This window comes from Gobius niger (assembly GCF_951799975.1).
Source record: "Gobius niger genome assembly, chromosome: 13".
Classification (NCBI taxonomy): domain Eukaryota; kingdom Metazoa; phylum Chordata; class Actinopteri; order Gobiiformes; family Gobiidae; genus Gobius; species Gobius niger.
The window spans coordinates 27,342,916-27,362,426 of record NC_136864.1 but is presented as its reverse complement, the minus strand read 5'-3'; the positions used below and the strand labels follow the sequence as shown (position 1 = coordinate 27,362,426).

General features: G+C 40.2%; 1 protein-coding gene across 1 annotated transcript; it reads right to left on the bottom strand.

The window, feature by feature from the left end:
- Window positions 1-807: 807 nt before the first annotated feature.
- On the bottom strand, window positions 808-18,810 carry hfm1 (helicase for meiosis 1; the record flags this gene model as incomplete). Its single annotated transcript, XM_079568798.1, has 39 exons — window positions 808-862; window positions 928-1,079; window positions 1,147-1,249; window positions 1,319-1,370; window positions 1,437-1,649; window positions 1,953-2,018; window positions 2,078-2,169; window positions 2,244-2,329; window positions 2,414-2,529; window positions 2,978-3,043; window positions 3,120-3,254; window positions 3,337-3,440; window positions 4,113-4,270; window positions 4,493-4,576; window positions 4,675-4,760; window positions 4,841-4,975; window positions 6,642-6,739; window positions 6,821-6,868; window positions 7,286-7,392; window positions 7,612-7,703; window positions 7,779-7,859; window positions 9,349-9,396; window positions 9,575-9,708; window positions 9,777-9,871; window positions 11,269-11,414; window positions 11,637-11,738; window positions 12,000-12,043; window positions 12,118-12,206; window positions 13,178-13,378; window positions 13,453-13,608; window positions 14,194-14,271; window positions 15,078-15,229; window positions 15,684-15,816; window positions 15,890-15,957; window positions 16,046-16,081; window positions 16,687-16,967; window positions 17,915-18,233; window positions 18,542-18,660; window positions 18,740-18,810. 39 exons carry the CDS (start codon window positions 18,808-18,810, stop codon window positions 808-810), a joined length of 4,401 nt encoding a protein of 1,466 aa, XP_079424924.1.
- Window positions 18,811-19,511: the final 701 nt, after the last annotated feature.

Genomic DNA, 19,511 nt, shown 5'->3' with positions numbered 1-19,511 from the left:
TCTGAGTGACAGGAAGCCAGTGCAGAGACCGGAGCACTGGACTAATATGGTCGTATTTCCTGGTTCTTGTCAGAACTCGAGCAGCAGCTTTCTGAGGATTTCACTATGACACTGTTGCTCCCTCTGTGACGAATTGGGATTGTAGAAATGCATTAGGAAAGGTAGGAATGAGTTTAGACAACAAATAACCAGTTTAATTCAGATGCCCTATATCATTGTTTCTAAATGAAACAAAAAATGACTAAAAAGCAGCATTAACAAGTCCCTTTCTCCAATGCTAAAGTGAGATGTTATTTTACCGCACTTTTCACTGGATGTTTTGGTGAATGGTGGGCGAACAGCTGATTTTTCGAGGTGTGAAGAGCTGTTTATTCAAACCACAGATCTTTTACAGCGCAGATCTTTATATAGAAGTAATGCTCTGTTTGTGAACAACTATTATTATCGATTAAATACATGTGTGTTGTCCACCAGAGCCTCGGATGTGACGACATGGTGATCCCTTCATTGTACAATGATAAATAAAGCGCTTACTCACTTACTTACATGTTTGTTTTTTGAATAAGCTTTTCGGATGAAAAGTGAAATGTTTCAAAGTAAATTGAAAAAAATGTATTGCTCGACACCTTTTAATGTAACAGTCAAATAACATTACAAATGACAAAACCTTAAATGTTAAAATAAATACATTTTATTCAAGAAAGAACGTGTGAACAAACCAAACTGGACATTTGAAAGCTTATAATAATAAATAAGATTAATAGATAAATAAGTGAATAAATAAATAAATTAAACCAGTACGCAGAGCTAAAATAGGCCATCAAAAATTCCAAGAAACGCCTCCTCTTCTTTGATCACAATGCTGTGGAAAAAAGGTTTAACTCGTACCACAGTGGCGGATCGATTAAACGCCAGTGATTTCTTTACCTGCTGATGTGAGTCGACTGGTCGTGTACGTCCGCTGCACCCATTTGTGAGAAGAACCCTAAGCTGTTGGTCAGTGGGATCTGGCTCGACCTAAAGTCTGGAGTTTTCACCGCCACCTCCTCGCTAAATACCCTTGGCTTTTGCCCAAGGACCTATGAACACAAATACATATGATTACTTCTAGATTAGGACAGACGTGTGTAACATTTCAAGCCTTACCTTTTTACCCAAGTCCAGAGTGAGCCTGTTTTGAGGGTGAACCACAGCTGAGCAGGAAGGTCTCGGGCTGACGATTTCAGATTTTATGTAAGCTGGATTTGGTCTAAACAAACACAACACAACTTCATTAATTGTAGGCACTTTAAGGTTATAGCTACTGTTCATTTTGTACCTCATTGGTGTCGCGAAAGGTGGGACACACGGCACAGATGGAGCTGCAAACCCTTGGAATTTTTGTCAATTATTTTTCAGTCTGAAATCATGACATAATAATACACATTATAAACTACCCATGTTGTTGTACTGCACAGATGAGGCGCTCCCTAATGCTTCGCTGGCATTGACCAAGTTCTCCTCGTCAAAGTCCTCCCACTCGTTCCCCAGGTCGAAGTTGATGGCCGGGAGCTGCGAAATGTGTTGGTAAAATGGCTCCCGGCTTGAGCCTGCAGCGGGCCGCCTGGAGGTACTGGGTGCAGGGAAGTGTGAGCGACCCGTGGTGACTCCTGGTTTGGAAGAATAAAGGAGAGATACAAACCACGTTTAATTTCTGATCATGCAACCCTTATGAAAACTGCCTAAAGTCCAAAAAACCTGAAGCAGTGCCTTTAAACACATACTTTCTGTCAACATAGTACTTTTTTCTACTTTGCTAAAATCACAGCATGTCCACAGTGACTTTACAGTGACATCTGGTGGTGAAAGCAGGAATGGGAGATATCTGCTTTCTTGTACTGAATTTCCACATCAAAACCATCTCAAACAGTGCCTCGTTTTGTAATTCTCTCTCATATGAAGTTTGGTCTAACCTTTGTAGTAACTTTCATAGATGGGAGGCTTCGTGTCCAAAACCTCACCACAGTTTTCTTCATAACCTTGAAATACAATCATGATTACAGTAAATAAACAGAATGAATGTAGCTTTTATTTTTACCTTCGTAGAGGTTGTGCGTGTCGTGTTCTTGGGTCAAATCCACAGTCTCAATGTGAGGCTTGGAGGGAGCCTCATCGAAACTTCCTCTGTATCTTCAAGTATGTCAAGCACGTTCATAATATGACATAAATACAAGTCATGATTTTTGATGACATGTGCACTTTACCTTGGAACAACAGGCATTTTCCCTTTGGGTCGATAAGCAAAATCCTGCATTTTGCTACAGCTCGGCTCCTCCATCTCCATCTTCATCTAAGAACAGGTAAATATAAGATTTAACTTTAACATAGAAATATGTTTATTTTATTATTTTTATTGTTTCTTCGACAGTGTGACCTTGAGCCGCTTGGCTGGTGTTTGGATCATTGTGTCACATCGGGTCCTCAGGTCAGTCAGATATGAAGAGAACTCCAGGTTTGCACGTTTCTTTGGAATGGTAACACCTATTTTACCTAAGCAACACAAAAAGTAGATCTTATTAAATGCATCACTGTACTTTCTTGTTCAACAAAAAAACAACTTCAAATAAAATAGAAATGATGAAAACAATCCTGACTTCTATGTTTGCGCCAATAGGGACTAATCAAGAATTTGTACTGGGTGTGACAGATAATACATTTCAAAATTAGGCACATAAAGGCTGATTTGCATTATAGGATTTTTATGAGGGCCCTACTTTTATGTCTTTAACTGGTTACAGTAATTGAGAAATATAATTCGAGGAGGGATTTTTGCCAATAACTACAGGTCAGGGTCCAGGGACTTTTTAGGTTTGTTCATTATTTAATTACATTCTCAGTTCATATTTTTTTCTATGTGTGGGTGTGTAAAAACTCCACTGTGTGCGGTGTGTCTGACATATTTTTCACTTCAAATCCTTCCTTTTTATACTGTACTTACAGCAGTCATGGGCGCACAGGTCCTTGTTCTTGCACAAGTGGTTGCACTCCCTTTTGTTGCCAAAATCTGTTGAAAAACATTTTTGAACACTTGGAGCACTTCTGAAGCGTACTTATCCAGTAACGCTGAGAGAGAATCCGACCTTGAGTGGCGGCGCCGTATTCTCGGCGCTCTGGCGGCTCTTGCTTCACATTCACGCCTTGTGTGTAGCTTTGGTTAGTTCCTCCTCTGGCTCCTGAGAAGTACACGCTGAACTTCTGCTGAACGTCCAGTCCCACTGAGGAGCAGATAATGACGTAAAAGGCCAAGCTATCATGAATAGGAAGCACATTTAATGATTCAGCTATATGTGTTTTTACCGTAATCCCCGCTAATAAGGTGCACGGTAATCTCTGGACCTTTGGAAGCTCTGGACAGCTCAATACGCTTCGACCACGTCCCACACTTCAGCAGCACCAAATCACTAAAAAGGGCATGTTGATACAATGGGGTGAGGAAGTTTAGGCACCCTGGATCAATGTGGAAGATGAAATTATCTCCAAAGGCCAAATGAGACATTCCAATAACATAAACAAAAATCTGCTTTCATTTTCATCTTTTACATTTTCAAAATAACTTGAAAGGAAAAAAGGCCAAAGCAAAAGTGTGGCCTTTTGTATCACAGCTTTAAACACTTTTCTAGGCTCCAGCATGAGGGATTTATGCCCATTCTTCCTTCAAAAATCCGTCCACATATCAATGATGTTTAGGTCAGGAAGGCAAAACCTTTAGACTGCACCTCTGGAGGTCATCCATGAGTGTTTACGATCATCACCCCTTCACAGAAGCCGTTTGCTTCTTAACTTCAGCTTCACAGATGGTGTTGTGTTTTCCTCCCAAATTTGTTCTCCATTCTACCTATGAAATGTACCCTGTGCCTCTGGCTGCAATACAGCCCTAAAGAATGATCAATCCGAGATTAACAGTTGGACAGAAGTGCTTTTCATGATATCCTGTGCCCTTATTTTCGTCCAATTGGAGAGAGCAAAGATCCGTTTGGAGAAGAAAGGGTGGTTAACTTCATCCCGTATGGAGATCATTCCATCTTCCCCTTGCTTCATCGTTCACACAATAGAAACATCGACAGCAATCCTACGTGACTTTCTGGATGTAGACCACGTTGTTGTCGGCGTCTCCGATGATGAGAGAGCTGTAGTGCTGGTCAGAGGCGGTTCTCTTTGTCTGCAGCTGGGACAGGTTTTTTAAGAGCACTTTGACAACGATCTCCGCAGCAACGGGGCTGTACCTCGGGAGCTGTTGTAAGGCATAGTAAAATAAGATAGACAAGGCATTACATCATTTTTTCCCCTTCTCTTTTTCTTGAAATAAGTACATTTTAATATAGATGCAATGCAAATGAAAGCATCTCGAAAAATGTAATTGCCGCATCTGGTTTGTAGTCACACCCAGGATGTAGCCAGGCAATACAGGTCATTAAATGAAAGAATGAAATGAGAGAAAGTAAAATGGCTGCACCTGCTCGACAGTGACCTCGTACTTCGGCAGGTGGATGACAGACTCTCTAATCAGGTTTCCAAATGGTGGGTGCCGGTTTAGGATCTGAAAAGTGGAGTAAGAAAGCAGTGTATTTTGTAAACTAAATATGATTATGTTTTGTATATAAAATGCTCGAGGCTGAATAATAAGCCCAGACTGACCAGTTCAATCTCTCTGGCGTTAGTGTTCTCGATTCGACTGAAGGTGGTGAGTCCAGCGTTGACCATGGCGGTGGACAAACTCGGGCCTGGGACACAGAGAACACTCATCGCCATATTGTTGACCGTCCAGTTGTGCGTGTAGCTTCTTCTGTAAATATTTACCCACCTATTTTCTCCAGCTGCCTGGAGACGTAGGGAGAGTCTTCCCATAGTTTGGCTCGGAAACACTTAGACAGTACCAGGGCGTTGTGCACAGCAGTGAAGCCCGTCTTCAGCGTCGGGCCCAGAAACTCCCGCAAGCCTTTGGAGAGAAGAGTCAAAACAGCCACAACATGCTCATTTTTGGAATCAATCCATGAGAAATGAATTAAAAGGCCAGTTTGTTCCAACATAGCAGCATAGCGTACTCAGTACTCATGTACTTGAGAAACATTCTGAAGTAACTGTATTTTGTTTGTTTTATATATATGTTTTAAATTCAAAATATATTGACACAAGAATTGCAGTCTTTGGGATTACTGGCACCAGCAGGTCCTCCTCTGTAGTGTCCTGGGCCTTTGCTGAAGGTTCCTGGTCTTCTTCATTTACTTCAACAAATCTCTGTTTGTCAGGCTCCTTCAACTTGGTGAACTGACTGTTGAGCCCTGAGCCTTGTTCACCTCATCCTCTGTATTTAAAAGATTTTTGCCTTGCTGACGGCGTCTCTAGCTTCTTAGCTTCCTTCTGTTTGAGGCTCTGAATAAATGCTCAGTGTTGAGGTCGGCAAGATAATCTGATACATTGCCTTCTGTTGTGCATTTTCTGTTGGACTTTGTTTCCGAAATGATTTGTGATTTATTATTTACCACAGTCACTGAAGCTCCTGTGAAAATCTCTTCCGGAGTCTCTGCTTGGGACTTTGAAAGATTCTCCGCTGGCAGGGTACCCTGGCCGTGATCATCTGTGGTGATGTCCTGAGACTCCCTCCCTCCTTTACTTTGACTTTTGAACTATCTGCTTTGCCTGCTTCAATAACGTTGAGATTCTCCTCTTCAGGAAGGTTTGCATTAGTACCTGGTACTATTACTGAAACAGTTCCCTCAGCTGCACAATCGCTGCTCAATCGCTGTTGTGTAGTGTTGGCCGCCTCCGTCTGTGATCTTGTCACTTTTGACTCAGGTGAGTTGGGATCTGTAGCCTCCCCTGAAGCTGTCCTGGATCACAGATTCCTACATGTTTGGTGGCTTAGACACATCGACCACATCCATAGAGGGATCATTAAGTTCAGTATTATGACCCTCAGGATACAGTGGTAGTAGTTTTCTCAGGGTTTAACACTACCTGATGGGGTGCCTAGTTCTATCTGTGTGACACATTTATAATTTTAAGTGTAGGGACCACACTGCTGGAGTTTTACTAGAATTGCAATATAGGGGGTTTTCTTTGTCTTAATCCTAAAAAACAATAGATCCTCAAGTGTCATAGAGGTCACTGTGATGAAAAAGGGGCCGTGCTAACTACCCATAAAAGCACTGGATCACTAAAAGTCCAGTACGCACTAACATGAATGTTTTGTGTTTTGCGTCAAACGTACCAAAATGCACCTTTAAAGTAAATTATTTAACCTTTACTGTTTTAATGTTCTTAAAAAATCTCTCTCTCAATTGAAATAAAATGTAATAATTTGCGGAAATAAACCATGAGAAAGGAATTTTAATTTTTAGATTAATTTTCACTGTGATAATATTCTAAAACTGATGATTTTTTTGTCCCACTGAATGTCCTAAGGATTTGTTCTTCCAGAAGAACACTTTCATCTAAGAACACAGTATGTGAAAGACATCTGCGTAAGAAGGCCATAGGAACACATTTGTGCTAAGAGCCTTTCATGAATGAGTCCCGATACGCATACTAGATATACATCTAACAACAAAGTGAATTTAAATCTATCGTACAGTAACCACACAGACTATTTAGACTGGACATACATCTCACAATGCGCAGCCCATTCCTGAAGATCTTGGCTGTGTCCTGGGTGAGTCCGAACTCCTGGATGGTGATGGACCCCAGCTGGGCCTGGATAAGGCTACATAAACAAGGTACAAAGTGTGTGGAACAGGAAAGAAAACTTGAATGAAAAAGTAAAGTTAAATGCTTGAGGACCGACCAGTTCACTTTCATGTCATTGGTTCGGATCTTTCCCTCCATAGGAAACCTGGAGCGGGGCAAAACAACTCAAAAATATAAAGCAGTACAACAAGGCCTACAAGATTTGGGAAAGATATAACTGCGATCTTTCAAACAAGTAATGATTGCGATTTAGGTTTTATAATCCAGATTCAGTTCATTGAGTAGATTTTAAATGGACCCAGGAGCATTAACATCTGAGGGAGAGCTGGTAAACTAATACAAGCATAACATTGTTTAAAAAGGTTAGTATGTTTTATACATAAGACGCTATGGAGACTGGATATTATTGTTTCCAAAGAACAATGTGCTGCCAAATCAGTTGCAGGTCATTTTAAGTTTATATTTATTGATGATTTATTGATATTTCACTTTGCTGCTTTTTCTTTAGATTTAGTCTGCAAAAATAAAAACTGTGACCGAGGTTGAGTTGCGTTGCACTGACCTGATGGTGGTGCGGTTCCTGTCCCGGTTCAAAGTATTCAGCAGCCTCTTCTCGTTCATACGGAGCTGGATGTCACTGAACTCTTTGCTCTTGGACACCAGCTGCGTCTAACAACATCACAAACAAGCTTTGTTACTTATTAGTATTTTAGTGTACCATGAATTCAAGTACTTATTCATTACAAATAGCACAACTCTTCTATACATCATTTGAGGTTTGTTTTCCTCTCTACTACGCTTTGCATCCCTAAGCTACACGAACTTACTGAACACATAAATACTGCTCAGTTTTCATCACGTGAGGGCGTAAACATGTAAAATAGCTACCAGGTCAGATAGGCTCTCAGTGCCCGACACTTGGCTGAACTGCTTCATTGTCTCGAAGGCCACGCAGTAACGAGCCATCAACCTCCCGGGCTCTAAGCAGGAGCAATCAGAAAATGTATTTATTCATGAGCTGTGGGTAAAATAATAATACATGTCTTATTTCACACCTGTGGACTTGATATTGATATCTTCATCCATGTGGATCAGCCCGATGGACGACAGAGCATTGAGGTTTTTGAGACACAGCTCTAATCAAAGGGAGGTAATAGCAGCAGTAGTTAGCATACACATAGGATCAGTTTGCAAAATGTGTGCTTAGCTTCAAAGATAACTTTAAATTAAGAGCACTTTTTAAAAGCTCTTATTTGTAGCCTTTGAAGCAGGTGACAAACCATGAGTCAGTGTACACAACGTCAGGCTCACAGGCAAAATCAATTCTGTCAGTTCCCCCCAAAATTTCCGAAGGGACGCCCCCGAACCCCCCGTTTGCACTTTCGTCATAATGATGTACATTCCTGGGATTGAGAGAAAGTGATACTGTTTTTGGGCCATGACTGGGAGGTTTGGCCCCTAGTCTTGACATGGAAGGACACTGACCCACCACAAGACGAACTTGCCTTCTATACCTCTGACTCGGTGTTTATCAAGGCCAAGGACCAGGCCATCACCCAAGACACTTCCCATGAGGAGTGGGACAGCCATTTCACCGCGAAATGGACTTAAAGTATGCAGACACTGGTCAATATCTAACTAAAAGTTCAAAGTAACAAACTGTAGAACCAAATTGCCTTTTGTCCAGCACACAGAACGTTCTCAACATCTCCACACTCTTCAGGTCAGACTTTTCAAATTGCATTATGTTAGCTAATCATAAAGGTTTGCATTCATTAACATTTTGGGGCAAAATACTGGTAAATCTGGTTATTTTTATGCTTTAAGATGTGGCTGTATTGTGCGCAGTACACCTTGAGGTTGTGGTATTCCCGTTGCCTCGCTTTTACAGTAAAAAAGTGAGAAAGGGCAGGATAGCTGAGTAGTTAGTAGCTTTGTGAGTTCATATCAGGTTCAATTTGACATTATTACATTAGCAACATGATGCTAACTTCCTAGCGTAACAACTGTTTCCTGCCCCTGTTTACTTCCTATGGAGAGTTAGCCGTGTCATGTTAAAATAAATATATCTAAAACACACGTGGCAGAAAACAAGCAGCTGTTACAAACTTTACTTAGAACGCAAATACCGGAGTAGACTTCTGTGTTTAGCCACGAAGCTAAAGGCTAACGTTACATTGACACTAACAACTGTTAAAATAACACCAAGAACTGAACGAATTTCTATGTAATGCACTCAGCTGGACATTTATTTACGTTTCCTTGTGTTTGTAAATATGATGAATGAATTGTTTTGCTGGTCACTAGGAGCATGTTTTGTTTTGCCGGCAACAGTATAGTCCAAAATGTTACGCAGTGTACCTTTAAATTAAAATATGCACAGGAAGTAGCCTTTATCCTACACTGGCAAACAGGAAGTACGCCTAAAACATCATCCACAGACATAAAAAACTATTGGACATATGAACTATGAACCATTACAGACAGACAGACTATTACATATTTTAATTTGTTGTTGTTGTTGTTCTTGAATGTGAGCTGTTACAATGATGAGCTGACACAATTCTGTACTTATCTATTCTGTTTTCATTGTCCCCTTTTTTCCTTTAAATCCATTATGCCTACCTTGTAACTTGGACTCAATCCCTTGTTGGTCCAAATCGGCAGAGAAACCTGAAAACAGTGACAGAAAGGGGCTAAACTTCTTCATCATTATTTTCTTGCTTTTAAGTGAATTGCAAATGATGAGAAATGCTTTGGAAATATTTTTTACAAATGATGAGTGAAGTATTTACCAATTCCAATTTACAAATGCTTAGTCACCAACATAGTGGCACCTGGACTCACTGACCGTAGTGTGTGGGGTTCTTGAGGGCCCTTATGTACAGAAATGTGGAGCGTATCCAGTCCAAAGCCATGTTGACGTCACTTATGGTCTGGAGAACTATTTCAGCGTTCAGGTGCTCCACGAGATTTCCATGTAAGCTGAGAAATAGACAGCCGTCAGATGTTTGAGCAGCTTGTGTGAGTTTTAGAGCAAGGATCGGCGATACCTGCTTTCAATAATCTCCATCCCGTTCATCAGGTTCAGATACTTGTCTCTGGTTCGGAACTTGGTCATGATCACCGCAGTCGCCGAGGTGTCGAACTCAAGAGCGGGAAAAAATGGATAAAGGTGAATTTAACAGTAAACCATGATATTCAAGCCCCGACTATGTACTGTAGTAAAATCAGTATTTGTCTCTTTGATCTGGTATTCACCTTGTTCCGCCCCGCCCACCTTTGCCTTGTTTTACCACGGGTTGGCACTTCCATTGTATTGACACTTCTGGTAGAGCGCAACGTCCGGTCATTAAGCGGAGAATATTCGCCGCTAAAATCTGATGTTTAGTAGATTGATTTGTTTAAAATGTCCAATGTTCATTTGCACCAACGTGTCGACACTGTACTGCTTCTCTGCGCAGCCTGAAAACAGCTTTGTGTTCGTATAGAACTTATTTTATCTTGACTTCTCCAGTCCCATGTAAGCTACTGTAATAGGAGTGAAGGGGCGGGCACAATTCATGGCGGCGTCCATGTAAACTTCCAGAATAAGGTGAATAGATGGGAGCAACATCCGGGCACTTTTGCTCAGTCCCCGCCCACTCGGGTGAAAACATTTTCTTTCGCTCTATGGCGGCAGATGCAAAATATCGGATCATTTATTGTTCTGGGGACAAAATATTTCAATAGCGTTAGAAAACAAAAAAACATGCACATCCAGTCTGATCAAAGGGGAACACAAGAATGCGGACATCTGTCTGTGGACACTTTTTTTCTCATTGGAAAAAATATTTTAAGCCAGCGTCAGGAACACATCAGTTCATTGGCAGAAACAATATTTTTTTTTATTTTTAATGGGGAAAAAATGAAAGCAAGGTTATTGCTACTCTCATTATTAGGGGAAATAGCTCCACATAGTGGTCGTTTATTATGCCATTTGTGACTTTTTTAATCTGTAAATATTTAGCCTAATAAGATAAGATAAGATAAGATAAGATGGTACTTTATTGATCTCACAGATGGAGAAATTGCATTCGATGAGAGAGAATCCGGCAGCAGCACCCATTCAGTGCGCACCACTCTTTTTTTATTTATTTTTATTTTTTTATTATACATTAAAAAAATGTAATTATGTAATTATACATGCTCAGCATTTGGCCTAATAAATGATTCTTTGGGTCTGAAAATGTTAACGTTAGCAATAGCAGCTAGCAGATAAGCATCTGAATTAACCATGTATATTTTGCTCTCACAGTCTAGAACATGACATTGTAGGCTGCATAAAATTCAGAATAAAAGCTGTGGCTAAAAAATTAAAGTTACACTAGCAAATGTTACTGATGTATGACAGGAGGCCGACAATGGCTCAGTGGTTAGAATGTCCACACCTAAAAGTCTAGTCCTCTTATCACGACACCTGCCCAAGTATAAAAGTGGTGTGTGTGAATTGTGATTGGTAGCAGTTGTGCCTGTCACACAGATTCATCGATCATTTTCGCTTACTTGCGGACGTCCTGCTCGACCGATCATCTGCAGCAGGTCTGCATCGCTGTACTCCTCACAGGCTCCGGCCACGTACTGCATCGTGGACTTGATCACCACCAAATGAGCGGGAAGATTCACCCCCATCGCGAGGGTCCTGGTGGTGACTAAAGAGATACATGCACTAACACTAAAACACTAAATTGCAATTAATTATTGAAAGTTGTGTTCAACCTCAAAACATAATTGTCCATTTTAGTTGGTAATATGAATTTGAACATGTTCACGTTACAGTTTCATACATAATGGCACATTTTGCTGAATAATTTAGTCTTAATATTCTTTAGAAAAATATAGAAAATTCAAAATCACTCTTGCTCAGTTCTTACACAGGGCAGGAAGATCCCCCTCGATGAAAGCCATTTCAATCAGCTTCCTGTCCGACAAATCGACTCCAGCGTGATGATACCCCACTCCAAGCACCAGGATATCTACAATAGACAGTGACTGTAAATTGGAAAGAAAGAAAGAAAGAAAGAAAGAAAGAAAGAAAGAAAGAAAGAAAGAAAGAAAGAAAGAAAGAAAGAAAGAAAGAAAGAAAGAAAGAAAGAAAGAAAGAAAGAAAGAAAGAAAGAAAGGAAAGGAAAGGAAAGGAAAAGAAAAGAAAAGAAAAGAAAAGAAAAGAAAAGAAAAGAAAAGAAAAGAAAAGAAAAGAAAAGAAAAGAAAATGGAATGCAAACACACTTCTCTACCTCTTAGTTTGGAGTCCAGAATGGAGTTGGCGTATTTCATCAGCCTGAAAGACATTGGCCGATGCAGCAAGTCAGCAAAGAGATGACCAGGAAAATGATGGAGGTTTATGAGACAAACCTTTGCTTGTGCTCCACAGTCATCAGAAAGCGAGCATCCTTTGCCAAAACAGCTGCCGCCTGCTGAGCTCCTTTTCGAGTGGAGCAAAACTGGAGAGACATTGTCATCAAATCATTGAAAGATCGTCTGGAAATGTTCATATAATTTATTATTGCAAGAATGTAAGAAACAAATCAATTTTTGTAAAATAAATGACAAACTAGTGCAGCTAGTACTACTGTATCAGTTCAGTGACTGCTTGTAATTTCTTGAAATTGATTGTAATACATTTTGCAGTCCCACATGGCATTATATAATCTATTATATCATTTATTATCTAATTTATTTAAAAAATATTATTTACTATTTTAACTCCACTTCTCCATATTGATCAATCTCAATTTTTGATTAGATTTTTTTTTTTCATAATACATGAAATACATCTTGCTGATTCATAAAATTAGATACATCTTTTATTCAAATCTCAGCTCAAACAAAAACAAATGCTTTCCTTCAGTTTCATTTTTCAAACTAGGTACTGTTTCTGCCAAAGAAATGGCTGTAAACCTGTTGATTATAAAGTCCTATGACGATTACTGAGATTGACCAAAGAATTGATTGCAAAGAGATTGTCCTGGATAAAGATACTACTTTCTACTCCACTACATTTCTACAAAGGTTCCAAAGTAACAAGGATAAACTGGCAGCATATTTTGCCCCAGTTAAAATACTTGATTCACACTCCAGGACAGTAGGTGGCGCTTTGCAGATCATCTGTCAATGCCTCTGACTCATGACAAGGAAGAAGGTTTGCTGCTGTCATGTCACCAGACTATTGACAGTATCAGACAGAGGGTGAATTTGGGCACAATTTTCATATTTTTAAAACTAAAAAGTTATTATTCACAACACTTTGAATGCTTCAGTATTTTGTACTGCAATATTATTACTTTCACATAAATCTTAATTTGGTTGAACAACTTTTGCTTGTATTGGAGTAATATTCTGTACTTTTATTCAAGTAATGAAAGCAAGCCCTTTAACCACCTCTGGTCTTATGACGTAGTGAAATTGTACACACCACTAAACTAGGCTTATGGTCGGAGTACGTCTGGATGATGTTGGCCATCTTGTAGTTGAGAGTTAGGTCGAACTTGAACTCGGTTTGGTTTGGGGTACAGGGAAAGCCCAGCACCACCTTCCTCAGCTTCACTGGGCGATGGCTCTCATCCATGTTCAGGTAAGTGGCCGGGCCATCGTTGTCACACAGCCAGTCCGCGATCTGAGGAGTGAGACACAATCTATATCACCTAGTGGACTTAACGGTGTATGTGCATAGTCAGAGCAGGTTCTCACGTCTGTGATGTTTGGAATAGTGGCTGACACTGCCACAAACCTCATGGACACAGAGCCCTCTGGGTTCTGAGCACTTCTGTAGGCATTCACCGTCTTCATGCGACTCACTACCACCTCCAGAGTGGCTCCACGGGTCGCATCTTTGACCACATGAACCTAGGGCAACAACACATACAGTGTATGCAATAGGTTGTAGGCATAGATATAGTAAACAACAGAGCTCCATTCATGGTAATGAGTCCATGTTGTCTGTGAAAATAACATGGGTGCTCAATCTCCTCCTACAGACAATGTTCCTTAAAAGGCCCAAAAGGCAGGAAGCCCAAAGCCTCCAGTGAGCTCCAGAGCCTGTCATAGATTTAGGCTTAAACTTTTTTTTTTGCTGATGTACAAAAACAAGTGTAGTTAAAAATATGACACGCCCTGTCCAGCGTTGTGACATGGGTCATAGCATTTTTTTTAGAAAAAAAGACTCTTTGGAGCCAGGCTTTTAAGCAGGGCTAGCGAGGTGAAAAGACTACAAATACAAAGTGTTTTTGGAGTCGCACCTGGCCACCAGGGGTTGGTACTACAGCAATGTCAACTCCCCGCCATGAGGACCAAAGAGATGTGCTTTTCTAGCCCATGGGTTGTAGATTAATCGGTGTGGCATTTTTATCAATAGAAAATAATATGAGTTTGGTATCAGGCGGCTACATAACAACAACAAAAAAAGCAACTGTAGGCACTTAATTTACTCACCTCATCAATGAGGAACAGCCTGACGAGCTCCAGTAGACAGTTATCTTTCCACTTTCGTGTCATGCTGTCCCACTTTTCCTAGGAGATTAACACAGTGACTATTGCCAAAATATTCTAAAATAATGTTAAAAAAGGGTAGATGCTCTTTAAAACCACACTGCGGACCATTGTTGTTATGTCACACACAATAATCTCCAAATTATCATCTGGACACCTATATATATATCAATATAATGATACTAAAGGGGACATAGTATAAAGCAAAATTCACTTTTTTGGGGCTATACGTATTTTGCATCGTTTTCTCATCAAAAACATTATTTGCTTCATTCACATTCAAGTTATCCTATTTATAAGTAATAAAATTAAGTGTTTTATTTCTTCTTATTTTATTTTATTAGTTTATTTGAACAGGGATAATGCAAATTAATCAACATTTCTGTCAATGTGCCAGTTTTCAACTGTTCTCACTGGGCAAGGTGTAGACAGCAAACAATACACAACTACAATCATTATTAGTCTACTTAAAATGGTAAAACAATTCATTAGTAGGCGCTGTGGTTTTTTATCATGCTGTTGGGTAAAAATGAATACTCCCAGACAGTTGTAAGCATGTTTAATAACCCCTACCACCAGCGGAGGGTGCTCCAACCAAACTTTAAGACTCAAACCTCCTAACCATACACTAAAATAACATTTTAAGTTGAACTTATCAAGAAGTGCCCAATGTAATCTTTCAACTGTCGGCCAAATATAGGGGTTATATTTAAATAAATTGATGTGATGTCACACCAACAAATATAAAGGCATACACAATTTGAGAAATTGAGGGTTTGTACGAATGTCAGAATGTAAAAGTATTTCCTTATTGTGTGGACACAAACCGGAGTGGTCAGGATGATGTGCGAGTCCTGAATCTCGAAGAAGTCGTCGATCTCTGTGTCGCCCGTCAGCTCCTTGCACTTCAGGCCCAGCGGACCGAATTTTCTTTTCCAGCTCTCGAAGCACTGACTGCACAGGGCCTTGATGGGCGCCACTGAAACAAACAACAGCACATCTCTCAGCAGGCTCTGCAGTCTAAAACGTGCCCTTGAAGCAATCTTTGAAAACCATCCGAGTGCTGCGGAAAATGTCACCAATGACGCGCTGACAGAAAAAAGGGATTGGAGGCCACTCGTCTCGTTATTCTGAGAATAAAAACTAAGAAATGCTTTAGGACTAATGTGCAGGACTGAAATTCATAACTAAGTCTTTTTGCTTTTTGAATTATTACAAGCATATTAAAGCAACTACATTGCTCTCAAAAGGTCTGGTCAAGCAATCTCAGAAGTAAGCAAGGACATTAATAAGCAAAACTAATGTCTCAAACACACATTACTTTTGAATTCCTGATGTTTGCCGACCCTCGCACTGGTGAACGATACGTGATATGTTTTGACTTGTCGTACTCAATGACATAATCTGTATTACTTAGCCCTCGTTATATTTACTGTAAACTGCCTTGAAGTCGGCCCATGGTTCTGAAGTCTCCATCAGCTGACGGATGATGGCCAGCTCGAAAAGCACCGTTTTCCCAGATCCAGTCGGGGCGCAGGCCACAAAATTCCTCCCGGTGTAAAAAACCTGCAAAATATACCTTAAAATGAATGGAGAGGAATAGAAGCTGTCATGTGGGGTAACATTTCATTGTGCTTACGTCGTCCAAGGCTTTGGACTGTACATAGTTGAAGAAGGGGAACTCAAAGACAGATCTGAACCTGGAGGCTATTTGTAGGTTAAGGGAGTAATTGCAGGTGAAATGCATATATAGAAAAGGTATTGTAATTGTGTGTTTATTGGAACAAAAGGATACGGATTTCAGACACTGGTCTCAAAACTTCAGATGACCCTAGAAAAAGAACAGAGAGATCATCGCACCATAATACAACCGAGTAGTAGTTACATTAAGGAATTTCATCTCCAGATCTTGGTTGAGAGTATCTGGAGGATTATCCTATAATACATGTTTTGGGGTCGATGTGGGGAAACCGGAGTCAATGGCGGAAACCCATCCAGGCAGAAAGGAGTAGTAGCCACTTTGCTGCCATACCGTACAGCTGAATTTCACATGCCATACATAATTCACAAATGTATTTTTCGCTACAGTGTTCAGGAACACACTTTCTTGATTTTGCTTGACCTAAAATCAAATACACGATAAATTGCTTCGGCTTTTCTTAAAGGTGTTTCTAGAAAGGTTTGCATTCAATTTAGTACTATCCTCCCACCCTCCCCTTGCCCGCCTTGATGAATCACAACATTTGGGACGGTCGACGGGCACAGCTTACCTCACTTAACCCCATCTCACTCAAACACATCGTGGCAGCTGCTTCTAGACACGCACGTGCCCATTAGCAGCCGCTCTACAGAGGCTGTGTGAGGGGTGTTAAGTAAAAAAACAGAGCTACCAGCCGGCCCTGAATGTGCTGCAGTGGCTGGTTAGGCGTAGGGCACCTTGTATGCAGAGCGGCCGAGGTGTCATGGGCGGGACTAGCGCTCTCTTTGTGTCCTGGATGGCCGACGATGCCGGCTGGAGGCGTGCGGCGGCGGGGGGCACTGCCTGGTGAATGTCGGTCCTTAGCGGCGGCTGGAGCTGGGGAGGGGGAGGTGGGGCTGTAGCCATGGCAACCGGACCGGGAAAAGTTGGAGGTCTGAATGGCGTCTGGCTGTTGCTAGTGAGGTCACAGGCGCTTGACAAGTCATCTTCATCATCCGCCACCTGCACCTTGAATAGGCTACGAAAAGATTTAATTCATGTTATAGACATTGACATCACCTGGTGGGCAGTAACCATAGTGACAGACAGTGCAATAGGCGATACAAGCAGGAAAAATACAATGTGGAACTACAAATGTTGTTTACGAGTCAGTTCTGTCTGATAAGAAAATGTAAAAAAAAACAAAGCTCAAACTCTAAGTGAACAGTGCTTCAAACAGTGCAGGAACTTGAAGCTTTTTAACTTGCTAGCCTTCCAAGCATATGACATACACTAGCTTTTTCATTGTCAAACTATATTATATATTATTGTTCTTTCATCTGCCAACAATGGAACCGGACAGTGTGTTTCAAAGTAGTCACATTAAAGTTGAAGTCCGTAAGATTGCACAATATGAAGAGAGAAAGAAAGATTTTTTAAAAGCAAATGATCTAGCTCCTTCCCCTTCCTCCTCGTTCCCTGTGAACAGGAAAGCTTGTCTCATTGGCCTACGCACAATCCTGCTAGACAATGATTTGTTGCTGTGATCAGCAAAGAGAGGAATATATAGGGATATATATATATGATCATTTCATAATACCTATTTTACATCAAAATGCAGTCCCAGAAGATGTACGGTAATTGTACGCATTCTATTAATTTGTAATACATTTGCTACCATTCATGTTTTCTGACAGAGAAGATGTTCACCATTACTCCCAGTTTTGTTTCATCAGGTGGTCAAAACATTTACATTTTGACAGTTAAAAATTCTCCCATTCTCCCAGGTACTCCACCTTGATATTAAACTGAGGGCTCTTTACTGTGACCCCCAACCTATTGAGATAGCGATAGACTGCACAATATGAGAATATACTGTGCAACACTAGATCACAGTAATAATGTACATGTTAGGACACAAAACTACAATCCAGTTCCAGTAAATAATACAACATCATTTTTTAAAAATCCCGTCATAAGACTTGCCTTTTCCGTAGAGGGGGGCTCTCACAGTAGTCCAGGGACAAAAGCTTATTATCGGCATGGGCAGCCATAAAACCTGATGTTTCTGGGGTTTCGTCTTTGATTCTGCCCATTTCAAAAAAATCCCTGAAGTCTCCGCCGCCCCACAGATCAGCAGAGGAACTCATGTTGTTGCTCTGGATGATGCTGCTCTGGCTCACGTTAGTCCCATGGTCATCAATGTTAAAATGATAGGAAAGTTTTTTGACTGAGGGCAAGATGTCGAAGTCATTAGACCTTTTGAAAGGAGGTACAAATTTCGTCCGAGGCGCCTGCGAAAGACCTGCAAAAAATATACGTTAGTGTTTCTGTGAGTAGGGCTGCAATTATTTCAGATCAAAATTCGAAAGGTTGCAATTATTCTTGGACTATAATATGTTTCATAAATATGTATTGCATTAGTTTAAAAGTCTATATTTCAGTTTTCTCTCAAATACTCCCGATGGACATAATTAAAATGTTCACTGCACTATGTCCTGGCTGTTTCCTGTCCCCAATTTTAGCATAAATTAAAAAGAAATCATTCTGTAAAAGTTAGATGATGAGCATTTTACACCGGCAGAATAATTCTCTAATCCTGTCCCAACGTACAGTATAGAGTAGAGAATGACTCTGCCTCCTGTTGCATGTCCTGAGTGGCAGGGATCTGGGACAAAGATGGGGGCATTTCCACCTGCCATTGACTCGTCTCTTGGCGTAATAATGGCTTCCTGTTACCAAAAAAATTGCTAAAGTTTAGGGATTAAATTGATAAATAAAGGTGACAGCGGTAAATACCCTTTAACTCACACTTTATGGACGATGGGTTTCTCAAAAAAGAGATTGTCCAGGGATAGTGCGCAGTCATCTGAATCCAACATCTCATCACACTTGCACCTGCCACTACTGTTAACAAAAGAATATTAGAACTAAAATAAAATAATAACAATATGCACAATAAAAATATCAATATGTATCAATAAAGCATCAATATTTTTTATTTTCTAATTTTCAAGCCAACAGTTAATTTTAAATGTTAGATTTGCATGTTTTTATGCTTCTTTTCTAGTCCTAAACAACGTGGCAAATATCAGCTAGGATTGGTTTGATAGCAACGTTATATGTTAATATGAATGTATGTTATACAAAAGTTTTGTTCATCATATAGAAGATAGTATTAACCTTCCAAAATGTAAGAATATTGCTTGCTTGCTAGCTAGCTAGCTAGCTAGCTAATTAGCATTTAGAAAATAAACGAATTTAACTTTACAATATTAACAATTTTTCCATAGCAAAACGTTTACCAGAAAAGACCAACACTACAGAACATATTTATAGTAGAGTAGTAGAGTAGTTAGGAGTAAATACAGCGTGTTTGTTTTTGTATTGTATTACCTGTCGCCCAATGTCCCTCGTTAGCATCACACAGCTAATGTTATGGCTATGTGTTAACTGTAAAGGAGGCTACATAACTGTTGAGTATGGGCATGGCATGGGCACTGTCCGACAACAACTATGCAATTTTTTGTTTAAAAAAAAAAGTTAACTAAAAAACAACAACAACCCTTGAAAACAATATAAT